The 23898-nt window shown below is 37.1% G+C and overlaps 1 protein-coding gene across 1 annotated transcript; it reads left to right on the top strand.

Annotated features, from left to right (window-relative positions):
- Positions 1-622: 622 nt before the first annotated feature.
- On the top strand, positions 623-18264 carry lancl2 (LanC lantibiotic synthetase component C-like 2 (bacterial)). The gene is made up of 10 exons (XM_061965091.2): positions 623-776; positions 1089-1262; positions 3271-3388; positions 3466-3673; positions 3749-3896; positions 8328-8474; positions 10103-10285; positions 11032-11208; positions 14267-14339; positions 17953-18264. Exons 2-10 carry the CDS (start codon positions 1125-1127, stop codon positions 18027-18029), a joined length of 1269 nt encoding a protein of 422 aa, XP_061821075.1. The 5' UTR covers positions 623-776; positions 1089-1124; the 3' UTR covers positions 18030-18264.
- The last annotated feature ends 5634 nt before the right edge of the window (positions 18265-23898 follow it).

The following is a 23898-nucleotide window of genomic DNA, read 5'->3' as shown; positions in this document are numbered from 1 at the left end:
ACTGTGATGATTATTTTGTGTGATGACTGTATTATGAAAATAGTATATATCTGTATCATGAATCAATTTAAGTGGACCCCGACTTAAACAAGTTGAAAAACTTATTGGGGTGTTACCATTTAGTGGTCAATTGTGCGGAATATGTACTTCACTGTGCAATCTACTAATAAAAGTTTCAAACAATCAATCAATCAATGCAGTTTCTTGCAGTTCCTGTCAAAATGGAAAAAAAAGAATATATTTAGTAAGAAAATATAAGGTACTTTATTGACAGGCATTCGTGGGCCCTATAAAATGATGTGGTGGGCCAGGTCTGGCCCCCGGACCTTGAGTTTCATGCCTGTGTATTAGATAATATGTACCTGATTTGTACCTGAAAAAAATGTTGAGCGCATAAAAATAAGTTTTGTTGCAGATGTTGCAGCATAAAATGATCAATGCGATGGTAGTGAAAGTGACATAAATAGTGAGAGATGTGTGCAGAAGGGTTTTATTTCCAATGATGTCTAATCCTGACATCCCACCGTCCACCATCTGTCACTACTACTCACACTGCACCGGGTCGCTGGTACGGATTACCGACAGACCGATTATTTTGTATCCTACAATATATGATTGTATGATCTATTATTCCAACACAGCAGCAATATCAGCTGTGTGCGGGTGGAAGGATGCTGATGCTGCGGCTCATTGATGCTTTCTGCATCGCCTGCTCGCCCTGACTGCAGCTTCCAGTCTGCGAGCTGCACCGTGGAAGGGAGAGGCTGGGACACTCGGTATGTAAGGACTGCACGTTTCATATAAATGCATTATATATATTGTGGATTGCATGTTGTTTTATGACAGTAATAATATCTAATTTCCACCTTCGGCTGATGCGTTTTCATTCCATATGAAAGCCGTTTAGATACATACCAAAATTTTTTAATTCATCATCATCAAATTTACAACTTCGGTGTACTTGTTGTTTGTATCCATAATTCACCATGAATAAGCACACATCGCGCTAATTATCCTTAATAGTGTTGATCAATATCAATTATCGGTAAGCATTTTGACAAACGCGTTTTGGCTTTGGTTGTTTCCAGCCCGCTTAAGTTTGTCCCTGCCGAGCCACTGTCCACATGGGAGATCACGTGTCCAAGCGACTGCAGCTGATGGCGAATGGAGCGAACATGGAGGAGCGATCTTTTACGAATCCTTACCCGGACTATGATCAACATCAACAACCATCATCATCACCGCTGGACCATGAAGGACAAGTAAATAACTCAATAACATATAGTAACATATCAAGCCAACTGTAACATATATAACATATAAAAGCAACCACCACCGGACCACGAATAATAGCATATCAAACAAACTGTAACATATATAACATAAAAGCAACCACTGGACCGCGAAGGACAGGTAAACGCATGATTAAACTATAATATATGGTATAAAACAATAATCTAACACTCATTTATTTGACAATATTAAGATATAATCTCATTAGATTTTAACACGGGTGTCAAACTCAAACCGTCACATCGCGATTAATATGCATCAATAAAGTACATTATATTTTCGTACTAAAATGTAATTGTTTTTTTTACATTTTGACAAAAAAGAAATGTACTGCATGAAATTGCATACCTTATAAACTTTAATGGTATCTAATAACGCAACAAATTTTATTTTGCCGTACTTTCCAAACAAATATTTTTTGTCCAAAAAAACCTGATTTCAATGCAGGTTATCCATCAGATTGTACACTGTAAAAAGGACAATTTACAGTAAAATATAAGTATGGTTTTGACAGAATATTACCGTAAATTGAAAAAAATGTACCACTAATATTTTATGGTTAAATTATGTCAACTGAGCTGCCAGTTAGTTTGTTTTTTTTTACCGTGAAATCTATGGTTGTTTTTATTTTCACGGTGTATTGGGGTAAATGGAAAAATGGTCAAAAAAAATTTACGTTAAAAAATTGGCAGTTCAGTTGCCAAAATTAAATTAAAACAGTGGTGCAGTTTTTCCATTTACAGAGTAGTATGTTGTTAAAACCACCCTAAATTTTTGAGTAATTCTAGCAACTAAACTGACAGTTTTCGTCCTTAAAAAACAGTAGAACTGTTTTACCATACATTTACCTTAATATGTTGTAAAAACTGTAAATTTTACAGTAAAATACTGGCAACTGAGTTATCGTTTTTTTAACAGTGTATGTAAAAAAATAAAAATAATAATTTTATATATATATATATATATATATATATATAAAATTATTATTATTATATATATATATATATATATATATATATATATATATATATATATATATATATATATATATATATATATATAGATATATATATATATATAGGCTCCTGCACCCCCGCGACCCCAAACGGGACAAATTTTCAAGCGTTGACCGGTCCGCAGTTACAAAAAGGTTGGGGACCACTGCTGTAGATGACCAGAACTGCAGGTGGGAGAGAAAGGGCGGAGGAAGAACTCTCATAAGAATTCAAATAAATGGCGTGTCAGTCATCAAAACATATTTGGGGATAATTTGACTATGAGAGTAATTTGTATTCTTAAATGAATTTAGATCATTTGAATCCAGCAAAAAGGTAATGTTTCTCAAATGGGCTGATGTTTGAACGCACAATGCTTATTACTATCTACCTCCCTAATTAGTTATTTAAAAAAAAATAAAAAAAATACTGGTGTCATATGTTGTATATATTGTATCTGCTGATGTAGTTATGTTGTAAAAAACAAAAAACAAAACCGACATCCATTAAAAAACGTCAATACCGACACACGTCAAAATGCCAAATATTGGCGCCGATAATCCTGTCATTCTTTACTTCACATTTTACATGCGATTCGTTGCGTAAAATAGGATCGGGCCCTTTGCACAGTGGGAAAGGCATCAGTGTGTGAATGTGTGTGTGAATGGGTGAATGTGGAAATACTGTCAAAGCGCTTTGAGTACCTTGAAGGTAGAAAAGCGCTATACAAGTATAACCCATTTATCATTTATTTATAAAGGAGGCCCTGCACATAACAGGCACTATGAAGTTAGTTGAACATCTTCAGGCCACATTTGAGCTCTTCAGTCGAAGACTTCTATCATGTTAGCAATGGTCACAAACAAAAGGTTTCACGTTTTCAAGATGGCTGAAATGACAAACATCAGACATGTTCTTGTCTGCTAAACTTTGATGACTTAATGCGAGAGTGGTACAATATTTTTCTCTATGTGCACTTCAGGTGAGCTCAGCTTTCCAAAGGAAGGTGCAGAGTAAAATCAAAGATTTGCTTCAGCAAATGGAAGAGGGGCTAAAGACTGCTGACCCTCATGATTTCTCGACTTACACTGGTTGGACAGGTAAATATGCCAATTTCTGTCTGTCTATCATTGTATGGACAATACAATAGTAAATACATCAGACACTGTCTTCTCAGGGATTGCTTTGCTGTATCTGCAGCTGCACCGTGTGTCCAATGAGGCTTCCTATCTGCAAAGAGCACTGGACTATGTCAAGCGATCAATGAGAATTTTGAACGGGCGCAAAGTGACGTTCCTCTGCGGTGACGCCGGACCGTTAGCAGTGGGTGCAGTGGTCCATCACAAGCTGGGAAACACTGCTGACAGCAAAGACTGTCTCACCAAGTGAGTGTCTGAAGTGACGCTATCTTTATCTTGAACCTGTCCTTTGTCAAATGAAAGGGACTTCTTGTCATTCAGGCTCCTCCAGCTGCAGCAGTCAGTGCTGAGTACAGATCCTGAGATGCCGGATGAGTTGCTGTATGGACGAGCAGGGTATCTGTACGCTTTGCTATACGTTAATGACCAAATAGGAGGCGGTACTGTGGATGACGACACCATTGCACAAGTGAGTGCAGGCCCTAGGGTGACTTTTGTGCTTCGATAGAGGGCTTCGGATTTTTCTACATTTCCCACAATGCATTCCCGTTGGCCATATTAGCAGGCTTTGTTTGTAAACACGCTCCTTGTTGCTGATCATTCAATGCCGACGATGTGTGCGGTTGTCAACTGCCACAATCGAGGTGGGAGGGATAAAACTATCTTTTAGCGAATTCCTAAGCGTACGTCTGGACGGATGGAAGCGAATGAAAAGAAGAATGAATGGCGAAGGCGAGCATGGATTGCTGCACTTAACCGAGATTAGGAATGTAACGGTATCAAAATCTCACGGCACGATGTTATTGTGGTATTTGTAAAAAAAAAAAAAGACTTGTAAAATTTGTACTGTATAAAGTGGCAAGAATGTTTAGGATAAACGCTCTTACTGTAATTGAACGCAAACATAATGCTCAAATGTTCTAATCATATTATTACCACATCCAACCATTCATTTTCTACCGCTTGTCTCTCTCGGGGTGGCGGGGGTGCTGGAGCCTATCCCAGCTGCACTCGGACGTAAGGCCGGGTACACCCTAGACAAGTCCCTACCTCATCGCAGGGCCAACACAGATAGACAACATTCACACTCACATACACATACTAGGGACTATTTAGTGTTGCCAATCAATATATATATATATATATATATATATATATATATATATATATATATATATATATATATATATATATATATATATGCATTTAATTTTATAATATACTGACGGAGATATATATATATATATTTACATATATACATATTTAAGAGTTATTTCTTTCTATAGTCATATTTGAAATAGCTATTGGTTTCCATTTGTACTCTTTTTATGTTTTCTCCATCTCGTGTCCGATGGTACACTGTGAGTTACCTTGAGCTTGGAATGTGGGGAGGAGAGGTACTCCTTTTCCTTTACTCATCCTGTCTCAGGCTAAGTAAAACAATGGACTTGTGTATTCGCTCTGGAGGGTGGGGGCTATTGGCATATTGAAGAAGACAGCGCTTCCGTAAATGTTTAGATCAACTTGGCGACGCGATTGAATGTGTTGTTTTTAGGTTGGTCTCTTTCCAAAGCTTTGGAAATAAATTACAAAATACCTATTCTGTTCTGGTGATCATTCAAACTCAGCTTATACGTCATTCAAAAGAACTTGGGATTGACCAGCAACTTAAATTCCCTTGGAGGAACATCTGGTCCAACGCAACAATACTTTCAGTCAAGTGTCTTTAAACTGACAATATAAACATCCAAACGTAAAACAATAATGTTTGAGTTAGTGTCTTTCAACTTTTAACTTCAGAGAAACAGTGTCCTCCACATCTTCTATGCTGGGAAAATGCTGATTCTCAAAAAAGTTAGCTGACAATTCAATGCTTATTAATGTATATACCTCACAAATTGATGCTTGACCCAATGGCCTCCTTGGCATCAAATATATTTTCCGGGTGGTGGTCTATCAAGTTTGCTTTTTATATTACTTGCAGTGTCACCAAACTTTTTATTTGTCCACGCTGCCGCATTTCCTACCTAAAACATGGATAACAAGTCCATTCAAACCACGAGTTGATTAAATGTTATTGGGGGAGAAAAACATGGGTTAAAAGATCACAACTTCTGACCGGCTTTATGCGTCTTCTTGAAAACGGTCCAGACGAAGGCGGCCACTTTGCCTTGCAGTACGCTGACCAAAGATGTGTTTTCGCCAGGGTTTGTCTGTCTGTTAGCAACATAACTCAACAAGTTATACATAGATTTCAATAAAAACTCCAGAAAATGCCCCAAAAAACTATCCTTTCTCTCTCCTTTACGACTTCCCACACACAAACCTCGCACACTCGCTACGCAGGGAAGTTTGGGAGATGTATTTTACTTCCAGACTGGCCAATTCAAAAGTGGCAGCAAAAAAACTACATTGACCAAGGTTTCATTTTGTACCGTCATTCGTCCCGGTATTATTGTGATGATTTTGATACTGAAATACCGTGGTATTTATAATACTGTTAAACCCCTAACCAAGATGTGATGTGGTATGACAACTTTGTATTTTTTATATCATTTACTCTCTAGTAATTAAGAAAAGTTTGTAAGTAAATATGTATCTAAAATAAATGGCAGCCCCACTTTGCATTACATTTATATGCTTGGTGGAAGAACTTTGAAAGTAGTTGTACTGATAATGGATACTGTACTCACTACTCTCATCCGGACTGTAGCCTCCACATAGATCAAAACCGAAACATCACAAGAACAGCATTCTCCCAATCCTGCCTCACAGTCACAGTGTGCTGAGATGACTTTAGATTGGTTATCTGGGATTATTCAGGGTGTCAAACTTGGGTCGAATCATTCCTGAAAGTGCTTGATTCGAGCCTTGACGACACGATGTCCACTGGGTTTATACAGATAAACACAAACGTCATGAATCCATCCACAAACATAGCAGTCGTCGCTTTCTGGACTCTAATATTTTTTAAATGTCTTCAAGGTGTACATTGGGCTGTGTTGAAAATGAAGTAACTCACTGAGTCCGGGTATGAGACATCGGGGAAGACGCCGTGGTCACTGCTCCACTTAAGACTTATCGCTCTTGTATGGATCTTTGCGTCCAATTACGGCTGTTTTCTCTTTCTAACGAGTAAGGGACTTCTTATCACAGTATCTCCATCGTATCACACCAAGTGCAATGTTATTTTCCACGTTATTATCTCCGCTCGGGATGGTTTCCTGCTGGCCCCACTATGGACTGGAGTCTTACTATTATGTTGGATCCACTATGGACTGGACTCTCACAATATTATGTCAGACCCACTCGACGTCCATTGCATTCGGTCTCCCCTAGAGGGGGGGTGGTTACCCACATATGCGGTCCTCTCCAAAGTTTCTCATAGTCATTCACATCGACGTCCCACTGGGGTGAGTTTTTCCTTGGCCTTATGTGGGCTCGGTACCGAGGATGTCGTTGTGGCTTGTGCAGCTCTTTGAAACACTTGTGATTTAGGGCTATATAAATAAACATTGATTGATTGATTTATTGATTGATTGATTGATTGACGTTATAGTTTGGATGTTATTACGTGTAGCGCTATCGTGAGCGATGACGCTAGCCTTTCAATATGGCTGCCGGCAGTGCATTGTGGGATACTAACGCCAAAAATCTGAAGCCCAGTATGTGGTTTTTAAGTAATTTTTCCATAATTATATTGATCCAGCTATCACGATGCAAACAAGACTGTTGACACACCAATTATATTACGTCTGTATTGTTTAAATGGTCTCTATGGAGGTTACATTTGGGTCAAATTATGCTGACAATTTCATTAAATAAAGATTTGTGTGCAAAATCTGTCTTAAAAATTAGTTTAAAAAAAAAAATACAGGGTTTTAAATTGAGTTTGTAAAAAAAAAAAAAAAAGAAGTTCTGAAAAATTCAATGTAAAAAAAATCAGTGCAGAAATATTAATTGCTTCAAAACGAAGCACATGCAACAGATTACATGGCCTGTGGCATGTATTGCTGAAAAACCTGCCTCTGTATAAGACAGACTCATGTCACGTGCCTTCAAATTTGGCGCCTCATTGGCTGGTTCTAAGACAGGATTAATTGCTTCAGTCTTAATTTACCAGAAGCAAGTCTTTAGTTTTGACGAAATTAATAAATCTGCACTGAATTTTTTTTACACCGGATTTGTACACACCGAATTTTTAAAACACGGTGTTTTAACAAACTGGATTTTTAAGCCGACACATTTTGCTCACAAAATTGTATTCAATGAAATATACATAATTTGATATAGAAAAAGTCAGTTCACAAAAATTTCAATTAAAATTCGGTGTCCAAAAAAAAGCTTTTATGTCAAAGACACAAATGAACCTCCATATTCTCCAACTGACACATCTAATTAACAGTTGTGTATTTGTATTAGGGCTGGGCGATTACGTGATCGATGATTGTGATAGATTTCAAGTTGATTACGGCGATTGGCTATGAGCATATTATTAACTCTTAACTTGGACATGTTCGAAAATGTTTTATTGTTGAGTATATTTTAAAAAATACATATTTTTCTATGTTCATTTTATTTACAGTTATTTGCTTCATTTAATCAGAATGTTAATATATTAATCTATTTTAGTTTTTAATACAGATGCTTCAAAACTGACAGGTAACAAAAAATTAAAAAAATTGTGATAATAATTGAGATCGGATAATATGAAAATATATATATTGCGATACATTTATTTGCTATATCGTCCAGCCCTGATTAATGTCCTTGTTATTGAATTTTACTTTTGGATATGTACTCGCAAAAGGCTTCCATTTTATTTATTGCTTTTGCTTGGTTTCTTGTGACAATCACTTTGAGGTTACAACTGACCCGTTTCTTTCCTGCGCTGTACCAGGTAGTGACTGTAATCATCCAATCAGGGAAGAATCTGTCAGCGGAGCTAAAGAAGTCCGAACGCTGCCCGCTGCTTTATGAATGGCACAAGAAACAATACATCGGGGCTGCACACGGATTGGCTGGAATCTTTGACATGCTCATGCAGGTAATTTCTGACAAAACAAGATGGGGTAACATTGAAAATACATTTATTCAAAGACTTTTTACAATGCAGACTTAAAACTACTGTAATGTCCTAACTGCTCAGTGGCCTTGTGGTTAGAGTGTCCGCCCTGAGATCGGTAGGTTGTGAATTCAAACCCCGGCCGAGTCGACTATAAAAATGGGACCCATTACCTCCCTGCTTGGCACTCAGCATCAAGGGTTGGAATTGGGTGTTGAATCACTAAAAATGCTTCTCACTGCTCCTCCCACCTCCCAGGGGGTGAAGGTGATGGGTCAAATACAGAGGATAATCTCACCACACCTGGTGTGTGTGTGAGACAATCATTGGTACCGTATTTTCTAGAAAATAGAAAAATCTATTAATAAAGTTTGACTGACCTTAATAGATTACAAACTAGCGTTCTGACAACTCCGTTCACTCCCAAAATTAATAAACAGCTGTTTTATTATTTTCCCCTAGGTAAAGTCTGTGACGTGGTATTTCGTTTATCCTTTAACAACAGCAAGGTATAACATGTAGTGCAACATTTATATCACACACACTACAAAAACTGAAATCTAAGTAAGATTAAATATCTCAAATAAGGGTGATATTTGCTTATTTTGTGTCTGATAAGATAATTCTTCTCACTAAGCAGATTTTATGTTAGTGTTTTACTTGTTTTAAGGGTTTTGGTCCTAAATGATCTCAGTAAGATATTACAGCTTGTTGCTGAGATTTGATGACCTATATTGAGTAAAACATGCTTGAAACTAGAATATCAACTGTTGCCAAGCTGTGTCATCAACACTCACAAGTATAAAACTACTTTTTTAAAGTAATAATTCTTACTTCAAGCATGAAAAAAAACTCGTGATGCCAAGCGCATATCATTATGTCAAGATAATACCACATAGCTTGGAGTGAGGAATGAAGAATTATTTTGAGTTGAAACGCTATGAATAATTTAGAAGACGGAACGGCACTTATACTTCCGGTTCAAAGCTCTAAGCAGAAGAGCACTGCAGCAACTGCAGTGAGCACATTTGTCCAAAAGATGACGCCATAGCACAACACACCTTTTCAGTGTACTTTCTTGTTTTTTTTAAACTGTTTGCATTATGGTCGTCAGCAAAGAAAAATCCATGAATTAGCCGCACCGTTCTATAAGCCTTCGGGTTGAAAGCGTAGGAAAAAAGTAGCGGCTTATAGTTAGAAAAAAGTTAAAGTACCGTATTTTCCGCACTATAAGGCTCACCGGATTATAAGGTGCACCTTCAATGAATGGCCTATTTTAAAACTTTGTTCATATATAAGGCACACACCGCATTATAAGGCGCACCACATTATAAGGCGCATAGAATAGACACTACAGTAGAGGCTGGGGTTACGTTATGCATCCACTAGATGGAGCTGCGCTAAAGGGAATGTCAACAAAACAGTCAGATAGGTCATCCATCCATTTTCTACCGCTTATTCCCTTTGGGGTTGCGGGGGGCGCTGGAGCCTATCTCAGCTACAATCGGGCGGAAGGCGGGGTACACCCTGGACAAGTCGCCATCATTGATGTACTGTAACGATGATGCATGCGTACATAGTTTACTGAGTAAAAATGTCTCTTTCTGCAGCCTGGAGCAAAGGTACATTCAGACACGCTCTCAGAGTTGGTTCGCCCCAGTATAGACTACATCCGACACAAGAGATTCCGTTCTGGTAATTTCCCATCATCGCTGAGCAACGAGAGCGACCGATTGGTTCACTGGTGCCACGGAGCGCCTGGAGTCATCCACATGCTCATCATGGCTTACAAGGTGAGAAAGACGCTCAAACATCCTCTGACATGCACGGGCATTGTTGCCTTTAGTTCTCTATTCATTGTAAGAAGGAATAACATAACTTTATTGTCATTGCACTTAAAAAGTACAAGGAAATTTGTTTTTAGTGTAGCTAGCAACAACTAATCGATAAAATCGATTACAAAAATAGTTGGCGATTAATTTAGTCATCGATTCGTTGGATCTATGCTATGCGCAGAGGCAATTGTTTTTTTTTTTTTTTAAATATTAAAAAAAAACAAAAAAAACTTTATTTATAAACTGCAACATGTAAAAATAGCTGAGAAACAATAATCAAAATAAGTCTGGTGCCAGTATGCTGTTTTTTCCCCCAATAAAATACTGGAAAGGATAGAAATGTAGTTTGTCTCTTTTATCTGATTAGTAATCGATTAATCGAAGTAATAATCGACAGATTAATCGATTATCAAATTAATAGTTAGTTGCAGCCCTAAGTGTAGCTTTTATAAGCAAGAATGTATAACAGACTAAATGGTGTGAGCAACCACTCAGCATCATTTGGTGTGTTTTTGGTGCAGTTCATTTGGTCGGGTGTCAGTACGGCAAACAAACAGGTTATATTTTAGCCAAAAGTTCCCACTTAACACTAAAAACATACAGAGAATCGTAGGAACGAAACTTGTTCGTGAAGCGTGGACCTCCTGTGTTCTCAAGCATTTGAATTCGCGGCTCAGACAATGAAACGTACTTGTGTCTGCCAGGTGTTTGAAGAGGAGAAGTACCTGAAGGAAGCGGCAGACTGTGGCGAGGTCATCTGGCAGAGAGGACTCCTGAGAAAAGGCTATGGCATCTGCCACGGCACCGCTGGCAACGGCTACGCCTTCCTGTCTCTGTACAAGCTAACCAAGGAGAAGAAGTATCTGTATTGGGCCTGCAAGGTAATGATTGGCTCAAGTCGACAAGGCCTTCTGTTTTTCTCCAAGAATGTTGTTTTCCTTCCCCACATTGTTTACTTGGATGGACATGTTGCACTTGGTTGCGTCTTGAAGTTGTGTGCTTTTTTTGTCAGTGTCGGCGTTGACTTATGTCAGATGTTCATTCATTTCGTAAATTCTTCTGGCTGATACTTGACTTATTTTTGGTCCCCTGGTTTTCAGATATTTCCTTTTGATGTTCAGATATTTTGTTTGGGTGTTCAGATATCTCATTTCCTTGTTCAGATGTCTTCTCTCCTTGTTCAGATTAGGGATGATGCTCGAACCCGGTTTTCACGGTTGTTCGATAAGAAAAGAACCGAGTCCTCGGACTCAAATCCCTTTTTGAGAACCGGTACCCGTTATCGAGACCACTATAGTAAAGAAAAAGAGTTGGTTCTTTATTTGAATCCCTGGGAACAAATCCCGTCCCAACCACAAATGCCCCGTGAGACATCACAAGAAATGACGTCACATAGCTCAGTCATTTGTCACGGTGGGGTGCAGCGTTCCTGGCTTGCAAAACTGACGGCTCCAGACGAAAGCGTGCAGGTAGGAGATGATTTATTTCTCATAAATCATACACAGGGCTTCACGGTGGCAGAGGGGTTAGTGCATCTGCCTCACAATACGAAGGTCCTGAGTAGACTTGGGTTCAATCCCGGGCTCGGGATCTTTCTGTGTGGAGTTTGCATGTTCTCCCCGTGAATGCGTGGGTTCCCTCTGGGTACTCCGGCTTCCTCCCACCTCCAAAGACATGCACCTGGGGATAAGATGATTGGCAACACTAAATTGGCCCTAGTGTGTGGATGTGAGTGTGAATGTTGTCTGTCTATCTGTGTTGGCCCTGCGATGAGGTAGCGACTTGTCCAGGGTGTACGCCGCCCTCTGCCCGATTGTAGCTGAGATAGGCTCCAGCGCCCCCCACGACCCCAAAGGGAATAAGCGGTAGAAAATGGATGGATGGATGGAAATCATACACATTACAACAGACAGGAACGAAACAAAAGGAAAGCGTGCCGTTCGCACGAGAAGCTAAAGCAAAAACTTACTTAGCACAGGAATACTAGAAGCTAAGGTAACTTTAGCACAGGAATCATGAGCTCGAAAACCAGAATGCCAACGTAACTGTTGCAAATGCAAACAATGAAGCCACGACGAGTGACCGGAAAAGGCAGGCTTAAATAGAGTCTCTGATGAGCAACAGGTGCGCGTACAAGGCAGGTGAAATTCATAAGTAACCATGGTGACTAAAACAAACCCCCAAAGTGCACAAAACAACTAAGGAAGTCCAAAAGTAACAGAACATAACTAAGCAAAACATGATCCGACCACATCATAATAATCACAGTTTCATATCATTTCACTTTACAGGAGTAGGAAGAAGAAAAGCTTATTTAATTCTACCCCTTTCCCACTTGATAGCGTTTACAAATATATACATCATTTACTGACCTTTTTATAATAACATATCTGTGAATTAGTATATACAACAGTTTTGTAATATGTAATTAATTAATTCAGTCATTATTAATATACTGAGATAAGGAATATCTTATTTTCAATAAGGTTGAAAGTATTTCTCACAATTCTTCTTCTTTGTACTTTGTAAGCACTATTCATTTGAACAACCTCTTAAACTGGATCATATCAGTACAATGTTTAACTTCTTTACTTAATCCATTCCATCATTTAATTCCACATCATTTTAGCTGTTTGCAATTTTACCAAATCATCGAACTTTAATATTTTTGACTCAATAAATAAAGTGTTTATATGTTCTCTACATCCAACATTATGTATCAGTCTAATTGATCTTTTTTGTAACACGGTTAACGAATGTAGCGCACATTTGTAGTTATTTCCCCACATTTCTGCACAATAACTCAGATATGGTAATACTATAGTAGCGAGCAGTAGAGAATGTGAAGTGATTTGTTAAACCAAATATTGTGTGTTTTTTTGCATATACAACAACCTATCTGGACTCGATAAGGAATCGGTTCGATAATAGGCTCGAACTCGATAATTTCTTATCAAACATCATCCCTAGTTCAGATATCTTCTTGTGATGTTCAGATGTCTCCTTTCCTTGTTCGGATATCTCCTTTCCTTGTTCAAATATCTCCTTGTGATGTTCAGATATCTTCTTTTGATTTTCAAATATCTCCTTTCAATGTTCAGATATCTCCTTTCCTTGTTCAGATACCGTATCTCCTTGTGATGTTCAGAATCAGATATCTTCTTTCGATGTTCAAATATCTTCTTTCAATGTTCAGATATCTCGTTTGGGTGTTCAGATTTTTCCTTTCCTAGTTCAGATATCTCCTTTCCTTGTTCAGATATCTCCTTGTGATGTTCAGATATCTCCTTGTGATGTTCAGATATATCCTTTCCCAATTCAGATATCTCCATTGGATGTTCAGATATCACCTTTCCTTGTTAAGATGTATCCTTTCATTATTCAGATATCTATTTGTAATGTTTACATATCTAATTTCCTTGTGCAGACATCTCCTTTCAATACTCAGATATCTCCTTTAATTGTTCAGATATCTCCTTTCGATGTTCAGATATCTTCTTGTGATGTTCCGATATCTTCTTGTGATGTTCCGATATAGCCTTTCCTTGTTCAGAACTTCAGATATTTCCGTCCATCCATTACTTCATGGTAATTTCTTCCTGGAAGGTCTTAAGTGATTATTTTATTCTTCAGTGCCACTCCATCATGTGGTGCATCCTTGTTTACTCGGTCTCTTCTGTGGCATGGAGGGAGTGTGAAGAAGGTCTCGTCCAGACATTCAGTTTTACCTCTTCTCAGTTAGCTGGCTTGTTTCCTCGCTCGTTTCAAGTATCTAACAGCAGACAATGTTCAAGCCGAGCATGTCAGCAAAGATTCTGATGATTGTGTTGAAGATCTGTGGTCAGGAGAAGCAAGAAAGGTGGTGTAAAATGATGCAGCTCAGGCCAAATGTTGACTTATTCATGTTTTTAATCAACGACTTCATTCTTCTTCATCCAGTTTGCTGAGTGGTGTTTGGACTATGGGACCCACGGCTGCCGCATCCCAGAGAGACCCTACTCGCTTTTTGAAGGTATCATAAATGTCTTATGAAAAGTGTTGGGACTAACGCGTTACAAAGTAACGCGTTACTGTAACGCCGTTACTATCGGCGGTAACTAGTAATCTAACGCGTTATTTTTTATATATAGTAACTCAGTTACCGTTACTACATGATGCGTTACTGCGTTATTTTGCGTTATTTTTTATGTAGTATCGGCTAGAAACTGAGAAGATCTGAGTGTTGCAGCGCTACTGAAGAGGCGACAAAAAAGAGGTGCGCCGCGCGCTGTCTGTGTGTACGTGTGTGTGTGTGTGTCTGTGTGTGTGTGTGGGGGAGGGGGCGTGTCTGTGTCTACTATCAAGATGTCATGGCGAACCCCGAAGCCGAGTTTCTTAAAATGGAGATATTTTCAGTACGTTTCTTTTATCGACCAGAAAGAAAAGAACATTTTAGTTGAATGTAAGTTTCAAATATGCTGAAACAGCGACAAAAACAACATGCTTCGACGGAGCTAGTAAAGAGACACACCTCCACCTCCAACAGCGGCTGGATTTTAATGAGGCACTGCACACTGAAGTTACACACACACTGTCAATTCTCTTATATACTCTTTCATTTTAGACTTTTAGAGTGTTTGATTATCACATCACTCTAAATGTTTAGACTATAAAGTTCACAAACCTAAAGAGGGATCCTAGTGGGCCAGGCTAATATTTCCTTTTCTCTAAACTAAGTGGGGAAATGTGTAGAGTGTTCTGGGCTTCAGACATGATTTTATTTCAGAATTCCTTGAGATAAAAAAACGCCTGGTTAGGCTTTATGTATGTAGTGTGTGCCTTTCTTGTTTTACAGCTATGTTGTTATTATGCTGTTTGTTACTTATGTATGTTAAGTTGCAGCTATTTAAAATAGTTTTGTCAATTTGTTCTGGTCTGAAACAAATTGGCCCTTTAAAACATATCTTTGTCTTTGTGTGTTGTATGTAGACCACATTGCTTAGCAGTGTTCAGTGATGCAAATGCATGTCAAGTTGATCAACAGATTGTATTATTCTCCAGTGCAATAACAGTACTAAAATGAAGGCTAAAAGGGCATTAAATGGGGCCTTAAAAAAATTAAAAAAATATATATATATATAAGTAACTAAATAGTTACTTTTCACAGTAACGCATTACTTTTTGGTTTAAGTAACTGAGTTAGTAACTGAGTTACTTTTGAAATAAAGTAACTAGTAACTGTAACTAGTTACTGGTTTTCAGTAACTAACCCAACACTGCTTATGAACATATTAGGGCCCTGTGAAATCTGTTTATTTTTTTCCCAAATTCTGGTAGATGTTTTTAGTAATCCAGTTTTTACCTTTTACAATTATTTTACCACCAACAAGAGTGTGTGATTTTTGTGTTAAAATGTCCCCTATTAAATGCAAAAATCTATTTGGTGAAAATGTAACACATAATTAAAGCTGCAAGCAGCGATGGACGGGACCGACTTTGACGGCACATAAAATCCAAACCGAAACAGTAATTAAAACTCTTTGGTCAACTTTTAATTAGAAGGGTTCAATCTCTGTCCTGTGCTAGTTTGAAGCCGACACGACAAACGCGCTCAGAGGAGATAATGTTTGAAAAAAGGTGACCGGTTTTTACAAAACTTTTGTTTTGAAGGGGGAATTGCAAACTTCCTGTTGATTTTTGCTGGGGGTTGTCAATATATGAAATGTAGGTCTAAGTGAGACCTACATAGAGATTTTAGTTTCATGTCTCTATAAGACATTCCTACTGAAAGTTACAGGCAGTTTTGTCTGAGTTTTCCTCCTAGGAGCAGTTGTGTCTGTGTTTTCTTCCTAGGGGGCGCTAGAGCGCAATTTTGAGTTTTGGGGTTTTTTTGTTTTTTTTTATTAGATCGCAGTTTTTGCCAGTCCTGATGTGTGTGTCCAGTTTGGTGAGTTTTGAAGCATTTTAAGATGGTCAAATTACAGCTCAAAGAGACAAAAGTGACTGTTTTTACTAAAATTTTGTTTTGAAGGGGGAATTGCCAACTTCCTGTTGATTTTTGCTGAAGGATGTCAATGTATGAAATGTAGGTCTAAGTCAGACCTACATAGAGGTTCATGTCTCTACGACATTCCTACCGGAAGTTATAAGCAGTTTTGTCTGTGTTTTTTCCTAAGGAGCGCTAGAGCGCAATTTTGAGTTTTGGGGTTTGGTTTTTTTATTAGATGGCAATTTTCGCCAGTCCTGATGTGTCAAATATGGTGAGTTTTGAAGCATGTTAAGGGGGTCAAATTAGAGCTCAAAGAGGCGGCGGAATAATAGTAATAATAAAACGCACAAAATACAATAGGGTCCTCTGTCCCAAAGGGACATTGCGGTCCCTAATGGTAGATAATTTTGACCAGTATTTAGGTCAAAGCATGATCATTTTGTAACATAAATACACCAATCAGTAAATACAAAGTGCTTTCAGAAGATACTTTAGAAACTTTTTTTTAGCGCAATCAGACTAGATGTTGCGCACAACATTGTTATTGAGAAGGCTGAAAGTGTGTTGCTGTTCTCAAGAGCTCTCGAAGGCTGCAATGTTTTTGAGAGGAAACAAGGCTGTGTTGAAATAAAAAGAACAGTCCATGTCTTAACATTTGTAGTATTAGTATTGGAATATTGGACATCATTAGAAGCATTCAGGTTATCAGTAACTTGCCAATGATGATGTCTTAGTTTTTTTGCAGACTTAGTTTGTGTTTCAAGTTGTCGTTTGGACAATGTTTAGTTCAGGAGGAGGTCTGATTTCCCCAGCAAAAGATTCCTTCTCCTTACGATGACAGCATTTTTGTCACATTATTGTCCATTTCCAGGATATTCCGCATTTAATAGGCGATTCCGTTTTCATTAGCTTATTTTGTGATTTCATCTGCAATTCCGTCCATGCGGAAATCTAGAAATGAATTTCTCTTTGGAGATGAATAAAGTATCTATCAAATTATAGGGCCCTTCTTAGGGCTGTGAATCTTTGGGCACCACACGATTTGATCCGATTGTTGGTAACAATTTGATTCAGAATCGATTCACGATTTATAACAATTCTCTATTTAAAATCAATAACATTGGGTGCCAGTCCTATGATTAACTACATTCCTCCTTGAAAAAGACAAACAGCTTTGATACACTTCTATTGTACTTAACTTTAATAAAATTATTTTCTCATTTAAGAAAGTCGAGTACAAATAAGGCAACGAGAGCAGTTTTTAAAATTAATCGTGATTCTTATTTGTAACTATTCTTAATCAAATTTAAATTTTTTTTATTTTGAACTATCTTTTTTTTTTTTTTTTTAATGATTGTTGATTTTTTTTCAATGGATTAAGAATCCTTCCAAATAAGAATCGCTATTCATTCTAAAATCGATTTTTTTTTTTACACCCCTAGCCCTGCTCATTGAATCTTATTTATGACTTTGTACAAACTGTCTCCTTGGTTGAAAAGATGGAAGTGTCCACACTTTGTGCTAGGTAACGGCTAAAATGATAGCGATGATGAGACGCCATAAAGCATTAAAGTGATGTGTATCTGATAAAAACCATTCATTAACAATTAATGGTAATAAATAAATGAATAATTCATAATAATGTTTCTCCTATTAGGTATGGCAGGCACCATCCACTATCTGTCGGATATGGCCGCTCCTGAAGCTTCCCGCTTTCCTGCTTTTGAACTTTGACCTGCCAACTGCTGGAAAGCAGTTGAAAAGAAGAAAAGATTAGGGATGATGTTCGAAACCGGTCCTCCCGGTTGTTCGATAAGAAAAGAACCGTTCGATAAGAAAATAACCGATTCCATAGACTCGAATCCCCTTTTGAGAACCGGTTCCCGTTATCGAGGCCACTATAGTAAAGAAAAAGAGTTGGTTCTTTATTCGAATCCCATCCCACAAGAAATGCCCTGTGTGACATCACAGGAAATGACGTAGCTCAGTCATTAAACTGAGCTACGTCATTTCCTGTGATGTCACACAAGCAGCAAAAATAATGGACCGGAAAAAACGCCTCAAGGCATGGCTATTCACCTAAAGTGATCACAGAGACAGGTTGTTTTTGTGTTACTGTATATATTTGTTTTTCTGAAAAATCCCACTTAATATACTTTGCGTAACAACAGTCAATATTTATTTATTTTCTTTTCTTAGGGGGGTAACAGACAATATTTATTTCTTTATTTTATTTTTTTCTTATAAAATAAAAGTGAGCTTTTGTTCAACCAAATATTGTGTTTTTTTTCCATATACAACAAGCTATCTGGATTCAATAAGAGAATCGATAAGGAATCGGTTCAATAAGAGGATTCGATAATGGGCTCGAACTCGATCATTTCTTATCAAACATCATCCCTAGAAAAGACTAAAATCATCTTCATTTTTTTGTTGTTTGACAGAATGAAATTACAAACTACAAATATTAAGAATATTTTTGGATGAAATGACACATTGGACTGAGGTTGCTGGCAGCATTTATAAAGTGTATCCTTTGGACCAAATCAGACATGCACACTTAAGACAAGTTGAAATACATAACAGCCTATATACCGTAATGTCTGAACAAGAAATACAGTACAAGTATTGTTGGTTTTCTATGCATCTGCATGCTTGCTGTACTTTTTGTCCTGTAATTGCGAGCATATAATTATCCTTTCTACCTTTTAATAACTGAAAATGAAAATATCCCAGAATTCTAAGAAGTGATGGAAACGGCAGCAACAATGAAAGAATATCACAAACTAAAAATTGCATTTGTTGTTATGAAATGGGGTGATATCTGCATGTGTAACATAAAAGCGATCAACCCGACAGCCAAAGAATGCTCATTAAAGCCTCATTTAATGACCTACATGGTGATTATGATGTCACTTCATTCTTTTTCTTTCATATTTATTTTATATGTTACATTCGTTGTATACACTTGTGCATTGTACACTTATGTTTTATGCATGTGTATTAGGGATGTCCGATAATGGCTTTTTGCCGATATCCAATATTCCGATATTATCCAACTCTTTAATTACCGATACCGATATCAACCGATACCGATATCAACCGATATATACAGTCGTGGAATTAACACATTATTATGCCTAATTTGGACAACCAGGTATGCTGAAGATAAGGTACTTTTAAAAAATGTTTATAAAATAAAATAAGATAAATAAATTTTAAAAAAATTCTTGAATAAAAAAGAAAGTAAAACAATATAAAAAACAGTTACATAGAAACTAGTAATTAATGAAAATGAGTAAAATTAACTGTTAAAGGTTAGTACTATTAGTGGACCAGCAGCACACACAATCATGTGTGCTTACGGACTGTATCCCTTGCAGACTTTATTGATATATATTGATATATAATGTAGGAACCAGAATATTAATAACAGAAAGAAACAACCCTTTTGTGTGAATGAGTGTAAATGGGAGTTTTTTTGGGTTGGTGCACTAATTGTAAGTGTATCTTGTGTTTTTTATGTCGATTTAATTAAAAAAGAAAAAAACGATACCGATAATAAAAAAAACGATACCGATAATTTTTGATATTACATTTTAACGCATTTATCGGCCGATAATATCGGACATCTCTAATGTGTATTGTTTATTTGTTTTTACGTGTATGTGATTGAAATGTAATTGTTTGCTTTTTGGCCAGGCGATGGCATTTATGATTATCTGATGAATTCACATTTATATATATTCACTAAGAAAAAATATGAGTGGGTCAGACCTTTTTATTAAAATTAAAACATGATGAGAAAATGTTGCTGTATGACAGTGGTTCTCAACCTTTTTTCAGTGATGTACCCCCTGTGAATTTTTTTTTTTTAATTCAAATACCCCCAGAGCAAAGCATTTTTGGTTGAAAAAAAGAGATAAAGAAGTAAAATACAGCACTATGTCATCAGTTTCTGATTTATTACATTGTATAACAGTGCAAAAATATTGCTCATTTGTAGTGGTCTTTCTTGAACTATTTGGAAATAAAGATATAAAAATAACTAAAAACTTGTTGAAAAATAAACAAGCGATTCAATTATAAATACAGATTTCAACACATAGAAGTAATCATCAACTTAAAGTGCCCTCTTTGGGGATTGTAATAGAGATCCATCTGGATTCATGAACTTAATTCTAAACCTTTCTTCACAAAAAAAGAAATCTTTAACATCAATATTTATGGAACATGTCCACAAAAAAATCTAGCTGTAAACACTGAATATTGCATTGTTGCATTGTAATGAATGGAATAGCCTATTTGATTTGATGTTCAGTTTATGAACTTACATTCATATTTTGTTGAAGTATTATTCAATAAATATATTTATAAAGGATTTTTGAATTGTTGCTATTTTTAGAATATTTAAAAAAAAATCTCACGTACCCCTTGGCATACCTTCAAGTACCCCCATTTGAGAATCACTGCTGTATGAGATCTGTTACCACTTAAATACAATTATACTTCATGTATAATGTAGGAATACTATCATCTTGTCACAGTACAAATGTCACTTCCTTTATCCTTATGTTTATGATGATTTCATTTATACTCTGCATGCTATTGTTAGTATTTTTATGTCCCGGATTCAGACACTCGGCGCCATCTAATAAGTACGGCGGCTTCCGGCACAGATAGCAGCCCCATCAAAATTTCCGCGGGAATTTTCTAGTCGTATTTAATTTACCGGAAGTAAGTCTTGAGTTTTGAAGCAACAGATATTACTGTGCAAATTTTTTTTTTTTACACTGAATTTTTAAGCAACTTATTTTAACAAACTCAACTATTAAACACACGGTTTTTAAAATTCACTGTAGAAATATTTTGTTGCTTCGAAAAGTAAATCAAATGAAAATGTAATGAAATTGTGAGCATAATTCATTGTAGGATAAAAAAAAAAAGCCTTCGTAATATCCATCCATCCATCCATTTTCTACCGCTTATTCCCTTTGGGGTCGCGGGGGGCGCTGGAGCCTATCTCAGCTGCAATCGGGCGGAAGGCGGGGTACACCCTGGACAAGTCGCCACCTCATCGCAGGGCCAACACAGATAGACAGACAACATTCACACTCACATCCACACACTAAGGCCAATTTAGTGTTGCCAATCAACCTATCCCCAGGTGCATAAGACACAAATTTGTGGAAATAGCTTTGATTATTTTTCTTAACTAAACATAAATAATGCAAACTGTAGGCAGATAATTCCCCAATAATTACCGTATTTTTCGGAGTATAAGTCGCTCCGGAGTATAAGGCGCACCGGCCGAAAATGCATAATAGAGAAGGAGAAAAACATATATAAGTCGCACTGGAGTATAAGTCGCATTTCTTAGGGAAATGTATTTGATAAAAGCCAACACCAAGAATAGACATTTGAAAGGCAATTTAAAATAAATAAAGAATAGTGAACAACAGGCTGAATAAGTGTACGTTATATGAGGCATAAATAACCAACTGAGAACGTGCCTGGTATGTTAACGTAACATATTATGGTAAGAGTCATTCAAATAACTATAACATATAGAACATGCTATACGTTTACCAAACAATCTGTCACTCCTAATCGCTAAATCCCATGAAATCTTATACGTCTAGTCTCTTACGTGAATGAGATAAATAATATTATTTGATATTTTACGGTAATGTGTTAATAATTTCACACATAAGTCGCTCCTGAGTATAAGTCGGCCAAACTATGAAAAAAATTGCGACTTATAGTCCGAAAAATACGGTAATATCATGTACAGTAAATATTTGAATAATTATTTTATTTGTAGTAGTTTATTAACGTACTGTATGAATAGTTTGTCGATTCTGCCTTCATCTTATCCGCTCGTCTTAGTGTATGTATTTCACCGTGAAGACCGAGTCAACAAATTTAACCACACGCTTTCAAGCTTCGCCTTGGCGCCTGACACATGCTGTTAGCATGCTAATATTAGCATGGCTTGCTAACAGCAAATGTAACTGACGCGCACGGATGAAAAAAGTTAGCACGCCGACGTTAGCATTCTTACATGCTAACAGTCAGCATGTGTCGTGTGCCAAATGATATGACTCTGAGGTATACACTGGCAAAATTGGCTAAAAAACGTTAGCACGGTTATGTTAGCATCATACTTACCAACTTTGAGACCTCCGATTTCGGGAGGTGGGGAGTGGGGAGGCGTGGTCGGGGATGGGGCGGGGGCGTGGTTAGGGGCGTGGTTAAGGTATATTTACAGCTAGAATTCACTGAGTCATTTCATATATATATATATATATATATATATATATATATATATATATATATATATATATATATATATATATATATATATATAGCTAGAATTCACTGAAAGTCAAGTATTTATATATATATATATATATATATATATAGAAATATATATATATGAAATACTTGACTCAGTGAGTCAAGTATTTATATATATATATATATATATATATATATATATATATATATAAATACTTGACTTTCAGTGAATTCTAGCTATATATATATATATATATATATATATACATATATATATATATATATATATATATATATATATATATATATATATATACATACAGGGGCGCCGAAAAGGGGGCGTAAAGGAGATGGATTCTAGGGGCCCATGATGGAGGGGGGCCCAGAGAGGCCCCTAATGATGATGAAATTATAATACAGAAAAAATAATGACACTGTTGGGGGCCCTGTAAAGATTCTTTTCATGGGGCCCAAAATCCCTAGCGGCGCCCCTGTATGTATATATATATATATATATATATATATATATATATATATATATATATATATATATATATATATATATATATATATATATTTATATATTTTATTATATGTATATATATACACAAATAAAATAAATACTTGAATTTCAGTGTTCATTTATTTACACATATACAAACACTCATCTACTCATTGTTGAGTTAAGGGTTGAATTGTCCATCCTTGTTCTATTCTCCGTTACTATTTTTCTAACCATGCTGAACACCCTCTCTGATGATGCATTGCTGTGTGGCATGCACAAAAGAGTCTGGAATCTTCCATCTCTACCTAGCATGGCCCAAAACCAGTCAATCTTTGCTTCCTGAGGAAGATCTTCAGTGCCAAGCACTTGGTAGTCCACTACTTCTTCCCGGAGGCTATCCAGGTCCAATCGCAGCTGTGGCTTGGAACTTACAAGCTGTTATGAGAGTAGCGTATGTGCGTGTGTGGCCCTTTAAAAGGTGACAGCATGTGAGGTGAGTGACGTCAGTGAGTGTGTGTGCGAGAGAAGAGAGGGAGCGGTAGCGTGAGTGCGGGCGGGGACTAGTTTGTTTTGTGTTGGATTGGCTGTGTGCAAGCAATCAATAAAGCAAGATTTGCAACTAATCGCCGGACTCATCATTCACCCTAAAGTCGTCCGCTGTGGAGACCCACTGCCGGGTAAAGTGAAGGCTGTTGCCCCGAGCATACATCGGCTCTGGAGAAGTGTCTCCCCTGCGCTCTACGACTGCGGTCTGGGAGCAAGAAGCAGGAAAGGTGCAACAAAGCGTATTTCTTCATC

The sequence above is a fragment of the Nerophis lumbriciformis genome, linkage group LG07 (genome assembly GCF_033978685.3).
Source record: "Nerophis lumbriciformis linkage group LG07, RoL_Nlum_v2.1, whole genome shotgun sequence".
Classification (NCBI taxonomy): domain Eukaryota; kingdom Metazoa; phylum Chordata; class Actinopteri; order Syngnathiformes; family Syngnathidae; genus Nerophis; species Nerophis lumbriciformis.
The sequence above is the reverse complement of the archived record's forward strand: the minus strand, read 5'-3'. Positions and strand labels throughout refer to the sequence as shown.